At 42.8% G+C, this 24,755-nt stretch overlaps 2 protein-coding genes and 1 long non-coding RNA gene across 10 annotated transcripts in view; 1 reads left to right on the forward strand and 2 right to left on the reverse strand.

Moving 5' to 3' along the window:
• Positions 1 to 453: 453 nt before the first annotated feature.
• LOC148053418 (uncharacterized) lies at positions 454 to 7,162 on the reverse strand. The gene is made up of 3 exons (XR_015708440.1): positions 6,544 to 7,162; positions 1,771 to 1,855; positions 454 to 755 (listed from the first exon to the last, which is right to left on the reverse strand). It is a non-coding gene; the product is annotated as an uncharacterized LOC148053418 (long non-coding RNA).
• Positions 7,163 to 7,370: 208 nt separating this feature from the next.
• AKIRIN2 (akirin 2) lies at positions 7,371 to 24,497 on the forward strand. Of its 5 annotated transcripts, none has more exons than XR_015708439.1 (5): positions 7,371 to 8,021; positions 19,078 to 19,221; positions 19,821 to 19,955; positions 22,686 to 22,879; positions 23,752 to 23,823. XR_015708439.1 is itself a non-coding variant. In XM_087775816.1 (5 exons), exons 1-5 carry the CDS (start codon positions 7,817 to 7,819, stop codon positions 24,145 to 24,147), a joined length of 567 nt encoding a protein of 188 aa, XP_087631942.1. In that variant the 5' UTR covers positions 7,374 to 7,816; the 3' UTR covers positions 24,148 to 24,497. The 5 variants fall into 5 exon arrangements, 3 of the variants coding, with proteins under 3 accessions (XP_087631940.1, XP_087631942.1, XP_087631941.1); XR_015708438.1 differs by having other exon boundaries at positions 7,373 to 8,021; positions 19,806 to 19,955; XM_087775816.1 differs by lacking the exon at positions 22,686 to 22,879 and adding an exon at positions 24,137 to 24,497 and having other exon boundaries at positions 7,374 to 8,021.
• The window catches only part of ORC3 (origin recognition complex subunit 3), a 59,967-nt gene continuing 44,935 nt past the window's right edge, over positions 9,724 to 24,755 (reverse strand). For 2 of the 4 annotated variants that reach the window (XM_087775804.1, XM_087775799.1), the window contains 2 exons: positions 20,401 to 20,766; positions 9,724 to 18,143 (listed from right to left, as the gene is read on the reverse strand). The gene's annotated coding sequence lies outside the window, so the exon portion shown is untranslated. Of the gene's footprint in view, positions 18,144 to 20,288; positions 20,767 to 24,755 lie in introns of those variants that run through there. The other 2 variants (XM_087775800.1, XM_087775801.1) reach the window with 2 other exon arrangements.

The raw sequence follows: 24,755 nt of genomic DNA on the forward strand, positions 1-24,755 counted from the left end.
GCGTTGGTATTGTATAGAAAACCTGCTCCTGCTTCCACTCAAGGCAACAGGAAAACCAAACAGTCTAGGAGTCAGAGCTTTCCTCTCTTTACTCTTATTTAAATGTCAACCAGTGTTTTATGTGGTTGTTTATTAAATAATAATAACACAATAATGCCCAGAGGCTCCAATTAGGACTGGGAAGTCACTGCAGTGGGATTGTGCAAAGGCAGAGGAAGGGACGGCGGGCTGGGAATTGGACGGCTCCCCAGCAGCGGGGAGCGCGGGCTGGAAGCCGGCTCCTCTCGGCAGGCGGGAAGGGCTGCTCCCGGCGCTCCCCGCCACCGGCAGCAGCTAAGCCTTTTGTTTGCGTGGGAGTCTGATGTTACTTTGGGTTTTGGTTTTTTATTCGTTTGGGTTTTTTTTATGTCAAGATATGGAATAACCAGGAAGACGTACAAAGAGGTTTTCTTCAAAGTAGCTGAGCCCACAAAGGGAAAAAAAGAGCGTATGTAGATGTATATGCTAATTCTTATTAATTAAAACCAGACTGCTGTGCTGGAGCTGTGCACAGGCTTTATTAGCTAATATTAAAACAAAGGGCTGCTTCGCCTTCCACAGAAACTTCACCTTGGCAAAGCTCTGTTCGCTGCAGCGGAGTTACTTCTCGCTTCCCACCAACGTGAGCACAGGATCAGGCCAGGAGCCCTCAGGAAGGGCTTGGAAGCCGATAACAAACCAAAAGGACAAACAGGAGGCACATGGAGAGGACAGTCCTAAGGAGTGGGATAAGAACAAGCATGTTGCTCTTGGCAGAAAGCAATTGGCAAAAATTAATTGCATAGTCAGTCTCTCGCTCAGTTCTTTTTGTTTTGTTATGAAACAGGATTTGTTTTTATTATAGAGGAATGGGATATATTTCAGCAGAGGAATCCAAGCTGGATAGGCTTTATGGCAGAAGTACGTTTTATGGGGAGATCTGAATGAAGACAGAGTGGATTTGGTTCACAAGATGGGCGCAGTCGTTCTAGGCTTAAACAAAAAGGGCAGCGTGAATGAAAGCCCTCGGAGGAAAGCGGGAGGAGAGAAGGAAGGAAGGGATTAGAGGAAAGCTGGGCTGGACCAGAACGTGTGGGAGCAAAGACAGAAATCCCAAATTAAGGCAGCAGTAGAACAATGCCGGGCCCTGAAGGTGTGGCCTGAAACTGAAGGGATGAACAACCCATGAAGGCCCAAGAAGGGGCACAACGGTGGCGAGATGCTGCCGCTCGGTGAGGAAAAAGGGGGAGGAGGGTAGTGAAAACTTTATCTGCTTGAATGCAGAACAGAGAGACCCTGAATTGAGTGGAAAGGAGAAGCTAAAGATTCCTCAGGAGAAACTTCTAGAAAGCTGGTAATTTATATGAGCATCTTCAGGCTAGAGGCAACCTAAGTCTGGGAAGAATTTTGGAAAGAAGGTCTGAGGTGGGGAACCGGGTCACTGGAAATATTTAACAGGAGAACAAGTACAGCCTAAAACCAGCATTCATATGGGGGAGAAAAGGGAGCAAATGAGCTCAGAGGCTGACAGAATTACCCATGGTGGTGGAGAAAGGACAAGGAAGGAATTTGCCAGCGGAAGATGGTCGTCGTCTCGTGTTTTATGCACAGAAAAGGTACGCTAAGTGAGAGGTACTGCATGGGATTGGCAAGAGGGGGGCAGAGACGGGGAAGTGGAGGGGTGGATTGATCAGAGGTGGAGCAGCAGGTTAAGCAGTAGGTGTGTATAGATGGTACAGCACACATACATACCACCCGTGAAACCAGGGAACATGCCAGAGGTCAGCTGCAGAGGGAGGGAGGAGGTTTTCGAGAACAAAATGTAGCCAGATACTATCTGAAAAAAATAGAAGGATGGAAAAGACAGGTAAGATAGTGACAGAGAAGTTGAACCATTAGTAAATGATCTGGGAAAATAAGAGTTTTAATTCAAGTCCTCAGTTCTTTGTTGTTCTTTGTAGAAAACTGAGTTTAATAAAGGCAAAATTTTCAGCTGGCTTCCACTGAATTTCCACGCAAAATTTCCAAAGAAGCAACAGGTCTGCAATGAAAAGTACGTGCCCATTTCTTCAGTGTGCACACCAAACTACAGGGCTAGGTCTTGCGAGTGAACAGAATGGATGGTGTCTCAAACCTCCTCCTAGACCTGAGGAAATGAGTAGGAAATAGTTAATATGTCTCAGCTGTCACTGTGTCCTACGCTGGTTTGCTCACTAACATACTGGCACAGAAGAAAGCCTGAAAGCCCACATCTCAGCCTGACACAGGTGTGCAAGCTCGTGGAGGATCTGGGCTCCAGTCCACCGCAACAGTGGAGAGACGTTCACGACTCTAAGCGTGTTTGACTTCAGTGGCTCTTAATTCACATGTTCAGTGTTACTCACATGATTAATATTTGGCCTATAATTTTTTTCGCCATTCCAGTTCAATGTATTTTTAGTTGACTCGATTCAACTCTCCAGTTAATATGTAATACCATGCTGCTCCTTTACCCTGAGAATTGCTTATGAAAAATTAATTGTCCTACAAAGATATAAGAGAACATTTTGGAAAAAAAAATCTTTGTATAAGAAGCATAGTTTTCCTTTCTGTTAAAGCACTGTGGCAGTTTTTTAAGATCAAGAGCAAAGAAGAGTTTAGTTTGGTGCAGTGTTTCACCAAAATTCAGGCAGGGAACGTTATATGTGAAGTTTAAAAATGTGAATTCTTTACAATAGAAAAAGGAAGGAAGATAACAGATAGGCATAATGTAAATATTTGTGTATTAAAATGTTTGACAGTGGAGGGTAAGGGTGTGCAGGACATGGGGCTGTAAGGCATTCTTTCTTTGGGTTGCAGTAACATTTCCAGTACCTCACAACACTGCTCTCCCTATACCCCATTACTTTTTTTGGTAAACCAAGAGAAGGTTGTGATTGACAACGGATGGAAAAGTGCACTGATCCACACTTCGCTAGTGCTGACGCTTTCCTGAAATTGTCAAGGTAATTGCTGTAGTCAGAGCTGCAAAATTTTACTCACTGCTTCCTAATTATTCTATATCCAGGTCTGTTAGCACAATTCATGCGTATACACCAGTGAGTTTAGTAATTTTCCTTTTATAGCCTTGATGTATTATTCTGAATATAGGTGAACTGACTCAAATGGGTTATTACTGCTTCACCTCCTTGCAAGTAAAAAGTTCAGTTCCACTGTGACTTCGTTGTTGCCACCTTATATTGCAGAATGACTGCAAGGACTTCCTCGGTCATTCATGATAGTCTCGTGCCACTGAAAGCAACCATACCATTTTCTTAAAATATTAAGCCTTATCTGAAGACCACCTAAGCCTCATCTAAAGATTTGGGGTTGATTTTATTTTCACCCATACTACTGCTAATGAAAGAGTGCTCTGGAAACTCATTCCTCTGCCAGTTATAAATCTTCTTCTTTCCAGTTTGGGTAAGGTAACTGACAGTTCCTGAATCCACACAGTCCACATCACTAAAATAGATCTTAAAAATCTCCTGAACATATCTCTTTCTTGTGCTTTTAGAGAAAAAGCATAGACTTCAACAGTTATTTGGTTGGGCCAACAACCTTTAACTAACAATCCTTTAACTTCTTGCAATAAGTAAATTTTCCATTTCTATTTTCCTAATCAGCTCTGTCACCTTTTCCTGGACAAGTTCTGTTTTTAATTAATCTTTCCTGAATATGTACGAGTGGAAGTATATACACTATTTCAGAGGACACAGGTGTTTAAAATGTCTCTTATATTGGCAAATATACTTCTGTACTTCTGCTGGAAGTACCTTAGTACCTTAGGCCTAAGAAACACATTTGTCCTATTGAAGGTCACTGCATGGTGCAGGTTCAGATCATCATTTTTGGTGCAGTTTACCAGCATAAGTCAGCACCTAAAGAAGCAGAGCTGACCTTCACTGACCTCTGGCTTTCATTCCTGTTCCCCTGTATCCTTTCCCTTTTGCCAGCACTATCTGTGTGACTGTATAGCAAAGCAGATTGAGGAATTTATTCCACTTTCCTTTTGGCTGTTTTTCCCACCTTACAATTCCTGCACTAATCCCCATTTTTTCATCTTAACTAATCCTTTTTCACTCGGCACCACACAAACACTTCACTGAAGTCCTGACAGATAACCTTCACTGTATTTTGCCTACAAAATCTGCAATCACAGCGTGTGCCTGATACGTCAGTAAGAAACCTTCATGGTTCTTCACGGTATGCGTGGCCAAACTCAAATGGAACGACACTGCCTCAGGTGACTTTTGCTCACTCGGGGTGAGATGGAACAAGCCCTAGAAAACAGCTCAGCTAACCGGTGGTCACCGTGTTTGCGAGCATGACCAGTTAATGAGAAATGAGCCACTGTGTAAAGTGGCAGGAATACGCTTAGATGGCATAAAGGAAAAGGATAAGGACTGTGATGTGGACCCTGCATCAAATGACTAGGATGTCTCAAGGAAAAGGAAAAGGAAGCAGAGTCAATATGGTATATAAAGAGAATGAGAGGAAGACAGCAAAAAAAGAAAATGAAAAACAATGGGGGAATGGAGCAACAGCAGAGGAAGGGGAAGAAAAGTGAATGCATAAAGACTAACATTTGGTCAACTACGACATTTCCATCACAGTCCCAAAGCAATACACTGAAAGGGTTACTTTCCCACCCCATTCAGAGCTGTGCAAAGGTCAAGACGCTGTCCTGTGTCTGGACTTGTCTTTCTAACAGGTGTCATGCTTGAAGTGCAGATCCAATAAAATCTAGCACAACACCAGTTATAAATAAGCTCTCCCATTCCCAGTAATAATAAAACTTGTGGGTACTGTTTATTTAAAAAACATGCTTATAATATATAATTTTAAAGACACCCCATGTAGCACATAATGGGACACTGCAAATTGGTTATATAATAAGTAAGTAGAAGAAAGAACAATATAAACAGTGGTTTGCAGCCTTGACCCTATGGTGTTTCCTGCCACAATGAAAGTAAAAACACATGTTCCCTGACAACTATCAAGCACTTTGTCACTGCTGTTGGACTTTTTGCTGCCTTAGGGCTTGTCTACATGCAAAGTTGCATTGGTTTAGCTGGGTTTAATTTTCTGCAAAGGGCTGCGTGAATTCTTATTTTGACTTAAATCAGACCTACTTCAGTTTAGCTCAACAAATTAAAGGTCAGATAAAGCCTGAGTAACTCTGTTGATTAGGACAATCATGGTTCTAATCAATTGCTTACAACTATAGTGTCACCTGCGCTGGCAAAAGCTTGCTTTCTGGTAGCTTATCTTGATGAAGATTTGCCTGATTCCTCAGACTGTTTTAATTGACTTAAATTGTGCCTGAATGGTCCTTAGGATCTGGTGTCACATGAGTTAATGTAACCAAATTTCTTCTGCTGATGAATGCAGAATATATATATATATATATATATAAAATATTAAGTTCAGTGGGACAAATATTAAGTTCAGTGGGAAAGTGCTGATTATTCTATAATTTTTATTCAATATTGCACCCAAACATGGGCACTTTCCAGCACACAGATGAAGGCAGAAGTGGCTGTCTCAGTCCTGTATGGGCACAGGCATTCCAAACTAAACAAGTGCATCACACACATGCTGAAAAACATGCAAGGTTTCCTTAATTCAAAGCTTGCAAGAACAACTTTGCCTCAGTCTTCCTGGGTGAAGCGCTTGGTAAGAATACTTTAGACTGTCGCACGAACACAGGGAAACTTATCTGCTTAGGGAAATGTAATGGAAATGAGAATTAAATGAATGGAAAACCAGCCATCATTATTCCAAAGAGTGTCCCACAGAAGGAGTTATACCAGTACAGTAATAGTAGGACAATTATAACACTGTCATAACATCAGTACATTTCCTGCCCGTTGTTATGGAGAATCAGAATTTGTCTCAGTCTCAGAAAGGCTTGTCGGCATCCTCCTTACCACGGAAATACTCTAAGTACTTCCTCCACAGAGGAAAAGGTAACAGCAGAGGAATAATTTTGCTATTTTCTGTAATTAGTTTTAGGCCAAGGCAAGTCAGGTAAACCTAAGGAGAATTTCACCTAATTGTTCCAACATCATCATGAACTATCTGTTACAGAAAGCAAATTATTCATTACGATTTCTATTTTTGTTTGGCAGAAAAGCTCTGCCAGGTCAACCCCATCACTTGCAACGTCAGTTACTCCAAGAACTGCACAACCACGTTGCCAGCACAGACATCAGATTTGTGTTTAGACTGACTGAGTGCTGTTATGGCTTAATTAACAGTATATACCACACATGGAGCATGTAAAGCAAAAACACGCTTCAAAACGATAGTAAGGTTTGTTTTGTTTTTTTTAAATGCCATTAGAGAAAGGCTAGCTTATGTTTCATAGGACAATTAAAAAAACACCAAAGCGTTAACATTTTATTAGGGCATATTCCCCATTTTATCTTCCAAAGACAACCCATCTTTGTGTTCATAGTTAAACGAACAGCATTAGATACAGAAAACCTGAAGGTTGCATACATTTTGGGGCCTATCGCCCCCTCTTAGCTTTTCCACCAGGGTGAACCGCGACACAGTTTCTTTCCATTAGGAAGCTGAACAGGAAAGAGCCCTGCTCTTCCCACAAGCAGCTGTAGTTCTTTGAACCTCCCCTCTCACCACCCTCCTTAAGGAAGGAAAGCCTTTACGCAACCGCAAGGAAAGCAGCTGGCTACGCCGAGATACCACTCTGGGCACGGCGGGGCCTTTCCTGGCGTGTCCTCAGCTGTCACCTCCACCTGCTTCGGACCTCAGACTCCCGCACGCTCCCTGCTCTGCCCTCATCATGGAGGCCGCGGAAGGCGCCTTGCCTTTATTTCACGCGCAGACAAGCGGCCTGCGGACACACAGCCGCTGGCGGACCCGCTCGGGGCCTGCGCTAACAGGAGGCTCCCCGGGCCCTTTGTGTCTCCGGGACCCGACAGGAGCCCCCCAGCCCCTTCCCCAGGGCCGCGCCGCTGCCCGGGGCGCTGGGGGCGATCCGGGAGCCGCCCCCGAGGCCGAGCCCCGCTCCCCGAGGGCAACGACCCCGCCGCCCCGTCCCCACAGCCTCAACCCGCACCCCACACCGCAGCCTCTGAGGGGGGATTTAAACCAGAACCCGGAAGCCGGGGCGGCCGGCGCGGGGCACGGCGGGATTTGTAGTCCCGCCGCCCCTGTGGGCGCCCGGCCGCCGAGCCGCGGGGCCGGGGCAGGGAAACCACGAGTCCCCTGAGCCTCTGCGGCCGCCACCGCCCCAGGAACGCAGGCGCAGTGCGGGGGGCTGGTTTTTGAATCCGCGGCGTTGTTATTGACGCCATATTGCTGGTGTGGGAGTCACAGAGGGAAGCGCCGCCGCCGCCGCCGCCCGGGCCCCGCCGCCATCGCTCGTCATCGGCGGCCCCCGACCGGGTAGCCGGGCCCGGCCCCACGCCCCTCGGCCCAGCTCCCGCCCCGCCACCGGCCGCGGGCGGAATTGGCCCGGCCAGGGCAGGGCGGGCGGCGAGAGCGGGGGATCCAGCCGGCCGAGCCGGAGCCGCTGGGGGGGCCGGGGCCGCTCCCCAGAGAGAGGCCGACAGGGAGGCGGCGGAGGCCCTGACGCAGCTGCCCCCTCCTTTCCCTGCCGCCCTCCCTTCCCTCCCCACCAGCCCGCCCCAGACAGCGGGGAAGGCGCCTCTCGGCAGGGCCGGCTGCTGCTCCCACCGCCGCCGCCGCCGCCGCCTCCCCTGCCCCTCGCTCCGAGCCCGCTCCCTCCGCCCCGCCGCCGCTCCGCGCCATGGCTTGCGGCGCCACTTTGAAAAGGACTCTGGATTTCGACCCGCTGCTGAGCCCGGCGTCCCCGAAGCGGAGGCGATGTGCGCCATTGTCAGCCCCGGCCTCGGCCGCCGCCTCCTCCTCCTCCTTCGCCGCCGCCTCCCCGCAGAAATACCTGCGCATGGAGCCCTCGCCCTTCGGAGAGGTGTCGTCCCGGCTCACCACAGGTGAGGGAGGCGGCCCCGCCGTGCCCGGCAGCCCCCCGGGGCGGCGGCCGGGGGTGGGGGGTGCGGGGCGGCGGCGGCGGGGGGGACCTCGGCGGGGAGGGCAGCGGGCCGGGAGGGCGACCGGGGAGGAGGAGGAGGGGAGGGTTGGGTGGGTCTGGCGTCCCCCTCCAGCCATTTTCTGTCGGGCTGTGTGGCTGGCAGCGGCGGGGGCCGGGGCGATCCCTGCTCGGCTTGGCACCGCCGCGGCGGAGACACAATAGAAATGGCCGTTTGCAGCAGGAGAGGGGGAGGAGGGACGGGGAGGAAGGGGGGGGGGGCGGGTTGAGCCGATGCGGGCGGGTGGCCATAGGAAAGGGACTGGAGAAAGGGACCCGAGCGGGGGAAGGGGGGGGGGGGGGCGTTGGTGGGGGAGGCTTGATCCGGTGCCGAGGAGAGGGGGAGGCCGGCTCTCCTCGCGTGGGGGACGGGCACGGGGGATTTTTTTTCCTCCCCCCCACTTTCCTTCTTCCGCGGGTGCCTGGATGCGGGAGCCGCAGGGGCGAGTCAAGCTGCGGAAAGGCTGGGGGCGGCGGGGGGTGCCCCTGGTGCCTGCGGGGGCGGGGGGGGGCTGGCTCCCAGCCCCTCTCGGCGGGGCCCCCCTCGCCCCCCGGCAGCCATTATCGGTGGGTCGAGCGTTGCCCGAGCCGAGGGGGCGGCGGCGGCGGCTCCTCCCGTTGCTCAGCCATCGGGGGGGGGACGACGGGGGGCGGGAGGGCGGGGAGCGCGGCCTGTCATCAATCACCCGCAAAACGCCAGTGGGAAAAGGCAAAAGCAGATAAAACAAAGAGGTAATTCCGCTTCCAGGCCCTTCATGCCTGCCACCGTCCCGGGTGAGCCATTCTGTGGCATCCTTAAAGTTTCATAGGAAAACCGAGCGATGAAGGCGATTGTGTGCAAGGGTGAGAGTTGCCTTTAGGGCAGATAAAATGGAATCGGGCAGCCTTCTCCTCTTGGAGACGCTGGGCGAGAAGGAAATCTTTTTACATTCTTAACGCGTGAGAGATGAGTCAACCGGTGGCCCGCAGAGCTCCGGGTCTGCGCGTGTAATTGTCGTCAATTAAAAATCAACCGAGTTCGTTTTACCAGCGAGCAGGGAGAGAAGACAGGAATGAATCTTGGCTGGACAGGCAGGATTGATTGGCCCTTGCTACGGTTAGTCTAGTGGGTAGCTTCCAGTAACGCACTTCAGAAGGGTTAAGCTCGCAGCCGTGAGTGGCTGTAGCGCTGAGGTATGGATCCGTGTCCTTTGTGTGCAGGAGAAAAGCCCGCTGCAGTTGTTGCAGCTGAATTCCTTCTGCTGTTGTGTTGGGTACTCCCTTGTATACAAAAGTTGGCCCCGGATTACTGCTAGTATTACCCAGCAGTAAGTTTGCATCTGTTTTCAAATTGCCATCTCCTCCACATAGGACAGTGCCTCGTTTCAATATTCTTAGTTCTGAAAACTGTACGGTAGAATATATTTTTTTCCCAGGTTTTAATCAAATAAAAAAAAAATGCTATGGAGGAAACATATAGATGGCATACAAAGTACTTACACTTGGCATCAGTGCCTTGATTTTTTTTTTTTGCACCTCTAGGAAAAGATCTTGAATGAGTCAGCGGTCTGGGATGAGAGTTGTGACGGATGGCACTCCCTGGTACAGTGAGGCATTACATGTACTTTGAGATAGACGTTTAAAATCAGAATTCATCTGATTCTTTTTAGAAGATAAGTGTTGCCTCATTGCAAGGATTTCTTTTGGCTTGTTTCTTTGGGATTTGGAGAGCTTAGGTTATGAATATTTAATATAAATATTGTCTGGCCAGTAAATGTGTATTGGTGAAAGGAGACAAATCAATAAAATTTTCAGCAGAGATAACCTACAGCAGTATTTGAGGTAATAACTAAACTATCTTAATGATTCTGAAGCTCTTAAAAACTAAAATGTTACTGAACTTGAGCAAATACAGGCCTCATCATCTCTTGAGAAAATCAGAAGTGCCGGTGGTAATCCATGTGAAAAGGTGATTCTGTACTGACAATTCTGTAAGCCATTTGTATAATATAATGAAAAGTGAAGGACAGTAAATCAAAATGTCTCTTACAGCACTTGAATGCTCTTGAGCACAACATTTATAAATTGTGCACGTTTACATGGGTTTTGCTTAAAAGCTCCCTCTGTGGTTTCTGTTACAAGGAAAAAAAATCTTTATACAGGGCTAGTGCAAATATGACTGTTAAGCAGCTTGCTTAGTTTTTACTTTCAGTTGAATTTAGGGGTATTATGACATTGTGTATATTTCATTTCAGCCATCAGCAAACAAAATAGAGCTTATCATTTTAAAGGGGCCACTTGAAAGATTATGTGGGATTCATCTCATCTAATTTTGTAAATGTACATCTGACCTAATAATTTGTGGTTTTCTTGATAGTCAGTTGGAAGAAACAGTGGTTTATTCTAGAGCTCTGACTTAGGATGAGGCAGAGTGTGCTGTAGAAATATGTATTGCTTTACACTGACTGTAAAATGAATTTACATGACCGTTTCTGATGTAGATGTCTACGTTTGGGTCAGATAAATCTTACTCTGTTTGTGGAAAGAATTCCAGTCTGATTTTAAAAGTGTTCCCAACTGAGTCACCGTTTTGTTCAGTTTTTATCTTGGGAAATTGTCACAATAGCCATAATTCAGTTGACTTCACTTAGGGTTTTCTCAGCATGTTGCTGTAACGCTTAGGTTCCCAGCACTTGAAAAGTGTCTGTCTGAATTTTGTTTAATGAAAATTAATGGTCATATGAAATCAGAGCTCTGGATATAAAACCTGATGCTGATACTTTATTTTAAGTTCACGCTTAAGCATTTTTCTTCTATCTGATACTCTGTCCTGGTAGTATTTAACTTCACCCAATGGGGACTATATCAGCACCAGAACTTCTTACCACATGGTTAATCATTTAAAAAATGAATTATCTGGAAGCACAATACAGATTGATCGAGGGAGGTGCTGAGAACGAAGAATACAGTGTGGTAGTCAGATGAGAAAACAGCTGTCTTTATAGAGTGGTCATAGACAAATAAACGATATGTCTGTTTGAGAGAGGGTAGGCTTATTCAAGATGAAATTTATCTCTCACAAGAGTGTTTTAATATTTTGTGGTTATTTGAACAGCTGTTAGGTCACTTCCAGTTTCTCAATGAATTTGGCAGCCAAACTGTAATTGTGGCTTTACCGTCTATACTTTCTGTGGAATTGTGCTTACTGGCTTGAGCATGCTCTGAGTGTGTTTGCTAATTTTTGGATACCATTGTTTGCATCTATGCAATTTATGTTTTAAAACTGTGTTCACTATAAGCGGTGCAGAACATATCTGCCTGGGCATAAGACGGGTTCTATTTTGAAAGAGTGGCTCCTCTACGAAGTTTTCTGCTGCTTTCTGAATACTCCAGATGGGTTTTACTTCCATGGAAGTTCTAGCTACAAAGGAGACTGTTCCGTATGACCAGAGTAACTGCACTTGGGTCTGGATGCCTGTGCGTAGTGCCTTGTACATGTTCGGTTTCCTCTGAAGTCCTAAGGGTGCTGTCCTGTTTTGAAGCTGTTAAATGACTTCTAGAGGGTGAAAGGAGGAAGGAGCAGCAGCAGTATTTTTTCTCTGTTCTCTGCTGGGTGTTTTAGAACCATTATTTGCAGTTTTAGCCTGATGAAAGATTATGGGGGGGAGGGATAAATACATTTGTTTTTTAAATTCAAAGGCAGGTCAGTGTTAGAAGGCCTGCATATCTGGATATTTCTGAAATTGAAGCTACACTGGGAAATACAGTCCAAAGAAATGGAGGGGGGGAGTAGGGAGAGATAGTGTTGACCTTAGGGATTTAAATCTCCTAATTCATGATACATAGTAACTGAGAAAGCAAACTGAAATGAGTAGCTTTCTTCCATACTCCTCACCCAAAATCAGAGGTTAACTTGCAGAGCTAGGACTTTGTAGAACCAAAAAGAACGTTGTATTTAAAGACAGTTTGTGAAATCGCTTAAAAATCCACAAACTTTTGCATCTGCACATGCAATTTTTCCTCCATCTGAAACATTCATCTGCCTCAGCACTTCCCCAGCAACTAACTGATGTTGCAAACCAAAAATTGTAGTGGGTGGGGTTATTGAGAACAGTCCTTCAACTCAGGTCACCGGTTGAAATCTGAGCAGAGATAATGTCAAATGTTTGATGGAATATGGAAACTGTTGAATTTATGCAGTATTTAGTAATGAATATGCATAATTAGTATTTGCTGCTCTAATGGCAGTTGTATGGCAAATGTCTCTAGTGAAAGATGACAAATGGAGTTGGTTGTAAGAGTCCCCCTCTCATGAAGGACTCCTTACAAACAGAAGGTAGATAAAATTGTCTTTAATGTATACCTTTTTCTCTCACAGAATAATCTGGAAAAGAAAGGATCTAATTAACACTTTTTTTTAAAGTTAATGCAAGAAAATGACTTTGACCTTTTTGAATAGGAAGAACTGTTAGTCTTCCCTGTAGGCTGTCCTCCTGTGACCTTTCAGTTGCCTTCTTGAGCAAACTTAACTGCTTCTGTCTGAAACTTGGTCAGACAGTGGCCAAGTACAGGTTTGGCTTTTAAATAAACCAATCTAGTGGCTTTGGAATGTGACATATTAGTAGTGCTGCATCTCTTTCTGCTTAATTTCTGTTTTGTTAACATCTATCCACATGTGTATTTATTGCTAAATTTTCTTGGCGAGGTGCCAGGTTTCTCATCGTGCTCCAGTATTGCAGAAATCACTGGGATTTTAAAAAACAAAACATTCCCACCTCTTAAAAAAAAAAAAAAAAAGAAAGCACATAATGGCTGCATCTGGACTTGATAATTTAGTTTATATGAGAAATTTCTATATAGATGCCTGTGGTGACTATAAATGTTAAATACCCTTGGTCGTAGATGTCATAAAATGTTGAAGCAGTTTTTTCTTTCAGTGGCAAGTCTGATAGATGCAATGTGACATTTTTTTATGTGAAAAGAAAGATCTAATTGCTGTGTCTAATACATTTTGCATTGCTTGATTTATTTTTCATTCCCCAACCTCTTGATCAGGAGAACTGGGATTTCCTGAAATAACACATTTGCAGAATGAGCTAATGCTCACATATTGTGAGCATGCGACTTGTTGTGGGAGAACCAGAACCTTCGTCAGCCTGAGACCTTGAGTAACGGGATCTCGTGAGGTGGCCAGCTCTGTGCCACAGAGTCCATTGCGAGCTGCTTCTGTCCATTCTGTAGCTATGGACGCTGGCTGTGAAGTGTCAGCGTGTAGCCGTTATCAGCGTTCTTTCTGGCGCTTAGAGCATGCTCCTCTGAGGTGAGCATGATTTCCAAAAGCATACAATCTGTTATGGAAGTCTCGCAGACCATGCCTAATTAAGAAACGTAACTGGAGTGATCGATGTCTATGACCAAAGCAAGAGAGTAAGAGGAATATCTGGATTGTTTTAATTTCTGTCTGTGCCTGGGGATTCCCTGGTTAAGTAGATACAAAAAGTGCAGAATACTGTTACCCGTTGCTCTGCTGCAGTGCTGCCCTTCGGGGAAGCTATCTTCTTAAAATTAACGTTGTGTGTCAGTCATCTGGCGGGGAGACCAAAACCAGGAATTGTGGTAGCATTGACTAAATGTTGAATAAGGGTGATGGCCTAATGGAAATGCTACAAATCTGAACTAGGACAGTGAAGCAGTTTTGCTTTAGCAGGAGCTGAAATCCCTGAAGATGTATGCATCAGGATAGCGTTTGATTGATTCATGTAGGAGAAATCTCAGGCATGGTTCAGGTTTGAATGCATATGTTGAATGGTGACATTGCAAACTGAAACCTGAGCTTTAGGTTCCATTTCGGGCCAGGAAAACTGCTACTCTGATTTCAGCCTATTGAGTCACCTTCCTACGTGTTTTGCCAAAGTTTCCTTCAGCTAAATGAGAGAAGCCAGGAACTGAGATGAAAGATTGCTAGTTTAAAAATCAAGCCCCCCACCCCCCAAGAAAAAAATCCTTCAGGGGAAACAATCAGCACCTTCATAGTTGATAAGCAGTTATTAAAATTGAGAAAATAATTGTTTGCCTTGTTACCTTTTCAAGTTGAACTGCTGTTTGCCTTGTACATAATTTCTAGGTAATTACAGGTCAGGATGAAGTAATTAGATGATGGAACTTTGAAGAAGAATACTTGCCTTTCTATCATGAATTAAAGGAAGTAGGAAGAAGACATAACTCCTTGGAAGTGAATATTTGGCTTTGTAATCCATTAGTGTGACAGATCATATTTCAGATGTCAAACTTGAATTCTGAATTGCCCCCTTCATGTTTCATCCACTCTTCATTGAGTGTGAAAGCAGCTGAAATTTTGGTTCCCTGAATCATATCTCAGATTCTGAAAGAAGACTGGCGTGGATGCTGTCCTCCATCTTAAAGCAATATTTCATGAACGTGTGTACCCAACTTTATGCTCTTAGTACACAGAACCCTAGGTAAAAAAAAAAGGGTATCTATGCATTTCATTACGTTCAGGTGTATTTAACTGAGTCTCCTATGCCTTTAGTGGTCACGGTGGGACAGTAGCAATCTTCGTTTGCAAGTCTTCATCTTAGCCTTGAACCTGAAGGAGGAGAAGGGGGCATATAATACAGTCTTGCCTAACTGGCCAGGATTCATAGTCATCTTGAATTTGAAGTGTCATTTATGAAGTACTAATGCATTTCACTGTGTTAGCAGCATGGCTTTTTCTTGCTACTACCCTAGATTCAGCAGGCCTAATTTTCCCTTTCAGCACCTCTGCCTGGTGTTTCCTGTTAGCTAGCGCTCTGCCTTCAGAGGTACCTCTAACCAGTAGGAAACACTGAGCACAGGGGATAAAGTGAAATTAAAAAGAAAGTGAGGACAGGCCACAGTGATCATATCAAATATATTCCTTTTGTCATCTCAGAAATGCTGCCTGACGTACAATGTTTGAACTTGAGCACCTATAAGATGGATGCAAGTCTTTATTTAAAATATCTAATGAGTTCTAGTATATATGATTGAAGTTCTCACTTCAGTTTTATAGTCTCAGAGAAGCTCACTTAGATTAGGTTTTCTTTAATGAGTGCACTTTCAGATTCTACATTTTTATATATAAAATAATTTGTTAATTAAAATGCGTGTCATTGTTGAAAAAGACAATTTGGGCCTCCATATGGAGGAACACAAAAAAACTGTCCTGTGTTTGACACCAGTTAAATACACATTTTAATTCCGTTGTCAACTGCAGAGAGAATTGTCAGAGCTATTTGGAAGTAAAGGAAGTTAAGAAACTGAACTTGAAAAGGCAGGAAGGTTTTCTGGAATCAAAATTTGGTTGGAGAATGAGATCTGCCAACTTTAAGCTTTGTTTAACTGGGCCAGGCTTTACAGTTAGATGTCTGCAATATAGGTGGTGTTCAAAACTTGCCTGGTTTGCACCGCCTTAATATTTCATGGCTTCTTTCAAGTGCTGAAATGCTATAAAAACTGTTTTGAACACAATATGTTTGTTCATCAGACATATTTTTGTGGCTTTATTGAGCAAAACTGTAAATGCCAGAAGTAACTTGGTGCATTTAAACAACTTTTCTTACTCTCCTGATTGTTGTTGTTTTTTTTAAAAAAAAGACAATTCAATTTGGCATTCAGATTTTCATTTAAAATCAGTCATAAGTATTTGCAAGCTTGCATTTCAGTTCACAGTGAAGTAGTTTTGTTTAAAGGCATAGATTTTATGCCACTGTATGTTAATAAAAATGTCTACTCAGTCTTTGCTGCTGCAAAAATGTGCCTGCTTAATTTGAAGCATTACTAGTCTGATCATTGATGTGAGAAGTCATTGGACAGTTTGGTGCTGTGTTAAACTTGTGTTTCTTGACTGTCAATCTCCATTTTACAAATGGTGGAGATCGGGAAGTATGAGATGAGTCATTCTCGGTCATCTTGCCTGCTAGCAGCACGGTACTGAGTACAGCTGGTAGTCCGGTTCTCTGTGCTGAGCAATAGTGCCTTAAATCTGGTAAGTTAAGCTAAATAGAGGAATACCATTTACCAAACCAGGTTATGTACATGCTCAAGTGTTCAGTCAGAACTTCAGATTTCAGGCTTTTTTGTCCTGGTGGCTGTTTGCAATGTAGACAGTGTATTGTCATGTTTAAATAATCCCCTCCTCCATCCCACTTTGCTTAGTTTTATACCTTTACCTGAATTTATAGTAATAAAGACTGTCAAAATGGTTTTGTCGGGACGGGGATCTCCCAATGTATCTGTCAGTGGCATTTCTTGAGATTTTTGATTTTCAGAGCAAGATTTTTAAGATGACACGTTAAAAGTGTTGCCAAATTAGAAGTAGATGAAATTCCTGTAATATCAATGAGACTTCTGTGCTTACAATTCAGTGTAATTTGGAATAGAATCCTGTATCCTTGGTGCCCAGGTCTGAATTTCCTGTGTCAGTTGTTACTGTTTTCCCAGGGTCAGTACCTGATTTCTCCGCTTCCCTTCCCTGTCCTGTGTTGTGTGTGTCCCCCCGCCCCCCTTATGTTGTTTTTGCTCCTTCTCTGCTGGCTGGTAGTGTAACATTTTCTCTGAATTATTTCCTGTTTAATTTGCAGGGGTTGTTAGGGCTGGAGGAAACCTGGCTGATGGTGGTTGTTTTAACTCTTGGAGTTTTATCCATTGACCAGAGCCTGTTTAGTTTTTTTTTTTCTTAATGATTTTGGTGGTTAATGTGGTTTGAGATTGTTTCTGCAAAAAGATAATATAAAGGAGAGCTGTAGAGAAGATTTGTATCAAAGTTGTTACACCAGAAATCTGGCTGATGTTTTTGCAGCTCAAACAGAATTTGGAAAGTATGCTCAAGACGAAGTAATTGTAGTGAAGGATGCATGTGATCTGTTACATTCTTCAGTTAATGTAAATACAGTGTGAATGTTTGCAGTCACATTTCTCATAGTGTAGACATGCTTTAGGACAGATGTTATCTTATGAGCTAATTTGGTTCCCACTCAAAATTACGCAGTATCGCTTTAGCTAGAATAGCACGTGATTCTGAGGAAAAGTATTGTTTTAGCACCATAATGCTGTTGAGTAAAAATATTGCAGGGCCATTCCTTGACTGATGCAGTATGTATGCACGTGACAAATTCTACTTGGGATTCTATTTAATTTTGGAAGCCTGACTGCATTTTGGTTTAACCTGATTTATGTATTTCTGTACCATGCTGGACTTCTCCAGTATGTATCTTGTCCTACAAAAAGTATGAATCCTCCAGCCACCCTTGAGTACTTTTTTTCCTCGCTTTCTCGTAGTTTCCTTCTCTTCATTTTCCTACTGTGCTTCTTTATTATGTCTTCTGCATTTGCGGCTTCTTTACACCAAGTTATTGATCCCCCTTTAGGAAGCTGAAAATTGTACAAGCACTGTAGGCATGGGACTGAAAAGGTATAAACAAACTGCAAGGCCTTCGTCAATGGACAAAATCCAAACAAGAAGCTCCTTTGCTGAAAATGCTGGTATTCCTGTTGACTGGAAACAGTTTCCTCTCTTTTCACGAGTTGGAAGCTCCCAGGCTGACTTACGGAATTGAAGAACCACCACAATAATTAAACCCCTGAACTAGGAATTGGCAAATGTTTGCTCCTGCTTAGCCTAGCATAGGCTTCAGCCACTTAACGAATAAGCTGGTAGCTGAAGTTACTTGCTTCACATGGTTGCTTACTAGAAAATGTTCAAATAAGGAACCTCAGCAGCCTACTGTTTACAAACCTGAAAATTAGTTGAGACCTTTTCATGGTATTGCATTGGCAAAATGCCAAACAGAAGTAGGAAGGTACTGAGTGAGTGGAATCCTTTGCAGCTCTGGCATGATCACATTGATTTCTATGTATCCGAGTTTTGGAAAGCTGTCTTTGCCAAAAGTCTAGCAGCCTCAGTGGAAGACGACTGTAGGGAATTTTTTTAAATGCGTTTGAGCATTTGAAAGTAAGAATTGTCATGAAGAGGGAGTCCTTGGAGGTCTCTTTCTGTGCCAGTCTCCTGTAAAAAATAGAAAATGGTGTTTTGTTTTCTTTTGTTTTCTTTAATATTTTACATTGCCAGAGGACGTGCAGTTAGGGCACTGATGTACCTGAGAGCCTTTTGGTACATGGAATTTCAGAGAGAAGGCACACAGGATTGATGGTTTTATTGCAAGGATTACTTTTTTCCTTGTAATTCTGCCATGGAGATGAGATTATTAAAAGCACTTGCTGTATTTCGTTCAGTGCAATCAAATTCTGAACTATATATTGCCATATTCCTTTAAAAGAGACTATTGATCCGCCCATTGTGTGTGTTTGGCTAGATCTGAGGCTGCCAAAAATGTGGAAGGGTTTTTGTATTTTGTCGGATTCCAATTCTTTGAGATTTTAAGCAATAGTTGCTTTATGCATATTCTAAATTGTGTTTTCCTCTCCTCTTTGCTGCCTATATGCCAGTAACTATACAGAGAGGAATGGTATTTCACGTACATGTTTTATTCTGGGGTCTTTTGTTACACGTAACTGTATAAACGCTGTCTGGGGGAAGAAAGATAATTGCAAATTAAATGTATGAAGGGAGGATGATGAATACCAGTAGTAGTTCTATAGCCTAATTTTTATACATGTATATTATATAGTTGATAGTTCCTAAATTTTAAGCTTACGCTGTTTATTTTTGTTAGCAGTACTCTGGCACCAATACCTGACCTTAACTAACAACATTTTTGCTAGTGTTCTCCTGGTGAAAACAGGCCGGAGTTACCTTTCTTTTAGTTAGTTTCATTGTATGTGTCTTAGGTAAAACATGCTGGTTTTTGCAGGCCATGTTTTAAGAGTTTAGCTTTTATCATCTGTTAATTAGCTACGGTGTTTGGTGTTTGAGTGGAAATAAAGTTAAATACTGAAACGTAATTATTTTGGGCTTAATTTTCTTATTGTTTTTCTTTTAGAACAAATTCTGTACAACATAAAACAGGAGTACAAACGCATGCAGAAGAGGAGACACTTAGAAAATAGCTTCCAGCAGACAGATCCTTGTTGTTCTACTGATGCACAGCCACATGCATTTCTTCTTACTGGACCAGCTTTGCCAGGTAACCAGAAAATTCTGTGTAATTCTGCTATGTGTTCTTAGACTCTGTTTGCGTAAATAGTTTTCCCTAGTTATCTGGTGGTTTATGGCACCTTCTCACCAGTCACTGTTGCTTTTTTTGGCAATGCTAGCATTGGTCTGGAAGGTTGTAGCTTCTCATTTTAAGAATCAGTAGGACACAAAGCTTGCATTGTTTTTGAGAGACCATCCTGCATACCCTGCCACTGATATTGTAATAGGCTTTTGCAAAGCATCTGTCTTTGCAAAAATATACTGTGCTGTAATTTTTACATAAAATAGAAGCTTAAATTTGTAAATGGCAGCTGCCATGGAAATGGTGTTCACAGTGTTTGTGTAACAGTCTTGGTGTTTTGATACCCGTGCGTGTTGCCCATTGTAGATGTCTTCCTTTTGAGTGTCCAGTTTTACTTTAGTAGTAATTAAAGTGTTCAAATGGCAGAGGAAGACTTCTCCAAATGTTCCGTAAAGTTCTTTTAATGTAAAAGACGTGAAGACAGTTGATAATAAAAATGGTTCTGAATTACTTGTAAGTGTAAATTGGTATGCCCAAATATTTAATCTTAGGTACTTCATCTGCAGCATCATCACCATTGAAAAAAGAACAGCCGCTGTTTACTCTCAGACAAGTTGGAATGATCTGTGAACGTTTGCTGAAAGAACGTGAAGAGAAAATCCGTGAAGAGTATGAAGAAATTTTGACCACAAAACTTGCAGGTATATTATAGTTCAAAATAATGTGTTAGGATGAGTTTGAAAGCTTAAAACTTTTTCTCATTTTTGTGTTACGCTGTTTTTTCTGACCTAATCTGATTAAGGAATGAGATTCCATACAGCACAGATAAAATGATGTGTAGTCTCTTTGATAGGATTTTTTCTTCTATGCTGCCTTGAATAGAAACTGACTCCTGGATATTACTAATCAATGGAAACAGTGGTTTTATTTCAGATAGAACTTTCTCTTGCTATCATGTTTGAATTGATAACTTCCTCCTCATTTTTTTGCCAGAAAGACTTTCTATTCTACTGGCTTAAGAGCTCTTTGTGAAGGACTTTTACTTCCCCCCCCCCCCCCCCCCCCCGCTTGGGAACTGACTTCCTTTTTCTGGAATTTGGCAAGATGACAGTACCTAAGATTTCCCTTTCTCTTCCCAGTACTTACCATTACTCTGCTGCCAGCGGTGTTTGGTATCTGCCTGAGCGTCAGGGGTTTAGCTGCATTTCTGATGCTCTGTGTTGAATTGTTGTATTTCACATCATTCGGCTGATACTTTTGGCACCTGATGTCACCTTACTTTTTCATAAGGATCATGTTAGTGTCAGCATTGTAAATAAGACCTTTCTTTAGTTGTTGACTAAGCATCTTGCTAGCATGTGAGCACCTAAATTCTGTTGCATTCAGAGGTAGGTGCCTTCGCAGTATGATTCAGTGTCTAATTTAATATTTAGTGTGATGATAATGAACATCTGAGTGCACTCTTCGGCAGCAAACCGGCTTTTGAATACCCACGGCTGTTCTGCTTCCCACCTGAAAACACATCAGAATTATAGTTTGCAAATCTTTTCAAGTGTGGGATTAAAAGCTTCTGCAGGCATGCCCATGCCGAAAGTCACCAGACTTGTGTCAGGCTTGTGGTTTGCCTGTGACGGTGTTGTCTCTGCACCTGAGCCTCTGTTCATGTTCTGTGCTTGCTGATCTGCCATTGCTGTGTAAGAAATGACTGTAGTTCTAAGTCCTTCTTAAATGTACCTCTGTTTACAACTGTAACTAGAGCCCTAAATACTTCTGTTGCTTTGGGCCTAATCTTCCATTTCTGCATTTTTCTTTTTAACCTGCTTCAGACTGATGAATTAGGACTCTGTAGAGCTTTTTTTTTTTTCTTCTAATTTATGTATGTTAGGAATCGGGTCATTTCTTGCATTCTCTTAAATGCGTTTCTGTTAGCAGTGATCATCATAACCATTTGAAGACCAGATATATTTACATTTGTTCCAGACACTTTCTGAGTACAAACTTGTAGTTCTTTACAGCAGGAACCCCTCTGGCAACATGTGCTTCATCTCTCAGACCCAAAGGGAACGTTTTTGGGTTTGTTTTTGGGAAGGGAGGGGGATGGTTTCTGTTTGGAGGGTTGTGGTTTACAGCGAGATGCGTTAGGTTTACTCGTTACGATGGTGGTCACCAAAAGAGCTATTAGAAAGATCATGTTACTGCATCCCGTGTATCAAGCCAATAATAAATTTTCAGCATTATATGGGAATTTAGAAACAGAGTCTGCCAAAAGAATTTAGGAATTCCTTACATAGAAGGCTAGTTATGTTTTTCTGCTGACAGAATGATTGTATCTTTTTCTAAACTTTGTGCAGTAAGGTGATACTCAGTCTTACAAACTAGTGAAGTCAATGGAAATGTAACTGGAAATTCTGTAATAAATCTCAATTGAATAGCTTCTTTGAAGTGACTTGACTTGAATGTTTGGATCTCAGATATTTTCCTCATTCCTTTTTGAATCACGGTTTTCTTTTAGGTAGGTAGCCAGATAGTGCCTTTTTTTTCCTCTCCCATGTTCTTTGTGAGCAGAGTTGCCTTTCATGCAGAGTGAGTGTTTGATAAATGGAAAACTCAGATCACTGCAATGCCCTGATTTCCCCTCCTGCCTCTGTTACCTGAAGCCGCTGTGTTAGCATAAACTTGGGTTTGCAAGATCCTTTGCAGGTTTTAAAACCAGAGGAGGAGTGTAAGGGGCTAAGGGAAACTTTAGGTTGAAAGAATCTGTGAAGAACAGCTTTTTATACTAAAGGTCAAGTCGTAGAGTATAGTAGTGATATTTGTATTTGTGGCATTTAGCCACCTTTTGACTTAAAATAGATACTTAGAACATAAATGATATGGGATGCCAGTGGTATAAGTATCTTTACAAGCGTTCGCTTAAATATTCAAAACAGTTCACTGTAGGTTGCTCTTACCTTTGGATTGCTTAACTTTCCCAATCTGAATGCCACAAGAAAGGGGATTTTTAGTAAAATGGATCCTTTATATTTCCAAAGCCGTAATTTTAACAAAGATGATGCTACAAAGCAGCTGTGTATGTTGACTTAAAGCTTTAAAGAAGAAAGCTTGCAAGTTGGTTTCTGGCCTTTAATACATACTTTTAGGAAAAGTTCTGGTTGCTGTTATTTTTGGAAATGGTTTCTGGGCAACAGATCCTTCAATCTGCTCTTTGTGTTATTTTGTTGTTTGGCTAAGATCCTGGCATGGCTGCTGAAAAGCCATCAGTCAGAACTGCAGTGAAACAGAGGTCCTGCTTGTGGGCAGAGGGGAGCTGGCTGCCGTGACCCTGGGCCCCTTCAGTCAGGGATGAATGTCCGTAGATCGCTGGGTCAGGTCCGTGCTTTGGGCTGCTGCTGCACTACTTGCTGATTACTGATACCCTGTTTACTTCAAAGGTGAAGCTCATCCCTGCAAGAGGATGGGGACTTTAATGGGGCAAACCTGTGGGACTAGGAACCACTACAAATCTAACTGCATTTTTGGTTGAAGATTGCCTTCTTTGACCTTGCCCTTTTCTCAGAACACCCCACATTGCTGCACATGTATTTTTCCACAAGGGAGGAAGGGGAATGGAGAGGAGCGGCATCTGGTAGATATTACTCTCCTTGTTCAATTTCCTAATTCTGAAAGGTGATATCCTGCTGATGAGTGCAATATTAAAACTGAATAAAATATTGCGAATGTATTTGTATGTATGTGTGTATAGAAAGAGTAATCTTTCTGGAAAATAACAATGCTTAGTTCAAAGCCAAATCAGTCCGTTTGATATCTAAATTTCATTTCAGATTGCACAGTAGCTGTTTTCATGAAGTCCACAGTCAACTATATGTCTCCTATTGTGGCTACTTTTGTGACTGGAATTAGTCAAGTGTTAGTCACGTAGCATTTCATCCTTTTAGTTTGTCATTTGCTTTTGATTTTCTGGTGGTCACCAAAAAGAATTTCTAACTCCGTAGCAAGTCCCTTTCCTGTACTTCTGTGTTTCCATTTCATTAAATTAATTTTCTTACATCTGGTAGTGATAGGAGCAGAGAGAAGTTATGTTTCCAACCCTAGCACTGACCTTAATGCCGTGTTTGCTTAACTACTCTGCCCCCCTTATGGATCTGTGAAATGGGCACATTCGATTACTTCAAAATACAGTGTCTGACGCTTAGCCAGGTGTTAGGTGTATTGAGGTCTTTGTGTACGTGCAGCATAATTCTCTTTGAGCATATTACTGTCTTTCCCATTACAGAATTTTGTAAGGGAAAGTCTTTTAATTAAGGGGACGTGCTGCATTGTTGTTCTCGGGGATGAAAAGGAAATGGCAGCTATGAACTGTGTAAAGTCACTTAAAACTACTGTTAGTGGATGTGTGTTTAATTTATATGATTTGTACGTATAAAAAAGTAGCCTTGAATATTCTTCAGCTTGAGTTAATCTCAGTATACTCACACTTCTAATGCTTCATGCTTGCAGAACAATACGACGCATTTGTGAAGTTCACGCATGATCAAATCATGCGACGATATGGAGAACAGCCTGCCAGTTGTGAGTATCCATTCTGGTTCCTATAGTAGCATTAAATTACTGAATGTTCAATAATTTAAGCGGCCATTGTTTGTTGTTAAGCTTCAGCTAGGCCCCAAGTTAAAGTACTTTAAATTGGTAATATGGAAGACCGAGGTTGAAAGGAAGGTGTGAGATAAAATGCAGCTTTTGTTTAAAACATCTAGATCTCCCATAACATGCTGGTTTTTTTTATTTTTGAAGCAGGTTTTCATATTGCCATAACAGGTTTGTGATAGAGCTGGCATTTGTTAACTCTATCTTTAACTCTTGACTTTTTTTTTTCTCTTTCCAGACGTTTCATGAATCACACTTTCTGCATATGTGGGCTGCCCTATACACCCTGTTTTATTGTTGCAAGCTGTCCCAGTAAAGACTTGCAGCAATGCCATATTTTTTCCCCCTGTGAACACAGGTTATTTCAAGCTTTTGTCAGTGGCAACCACTCTTATGCAGCAACTGGTTTTGGAGTGCTCCCTGATGTCAGTACCACCTGGATGTGGACCTTTGCTACCTGTAATAATACCAGTGGCCTCATTTGCTGTATCATTACAATTTGGCTTCTTATGTTAATAAGTTTGAAAAAGTAAAGGATTAAAGCTGGTGTTCTAGAAGTTGCCCTTCACTGGTTGTGTAAATAAAAATGTAGAATGACACTTCTGACTGAAGTTAGTGTGGTTTTCATAACTGTGCACTACAACAAAGCTGTAATCACAGTTAAGTTAGAATGTAATCCCAGGACAATTTTAAGCAAATAGCCCACAGTACTGCCTGTGAAATAGTGAAGGAGGGCATTTCTGTATTCCATGACTTTTTTGGGGGTTAAGAATGGGTTTATATGATTTCTCATTTTTGTAGTTTTTATTTATTCTATCAGTCTTTAACAAATGTTTATTGCTGCAATTTTTCAGTGT

The sequence above is a fragment of the Nipponia nippon genome, unplaced genomic scaffold (assembly GCF_047370975.1).
Source record: "Nipponia nippon isolate SJK-2023a ecotype South Korea unplaced genomic scaffold, ASM4737097v1 scaffold_4, whole genome shotgun sequence".
In the NCBI taxonomy this organism is placed as follows: Eukaryota; Metazoa; Chordata; class Aves; order Pelecaniformes; family Threskiornithidae; genus Nipponia; species Nipponia nippon.

What these genes read in the sequence shown, in the direction of transcription:
- AKIRIN2 (XM_087775814.1), top strand. Translation starts at nt 7,817, where the DNA reads ATGGCTTGCGGCGCCACTTTGAAAAGGACTCTGGATTTCGACCCGCTG. An exon ending in GTCGTCCCGGCTCACCACAG is followed by an intron (nt 8,022 to 19,077) that starts GTGAGGGAGGCG and finishes TTTTTCTTTTAG; the next exon opens with AACAAATTCTGTACAACATA. An exon ending in TACTGGACCAGCTTTGCCAG is followed by an intron (nt 19,222 to 19,805) that starts GTAACCAGAAAA and finishes ATTTAATCTTAG; the next exon opens with GTACTTCATCTGCAGCATCA.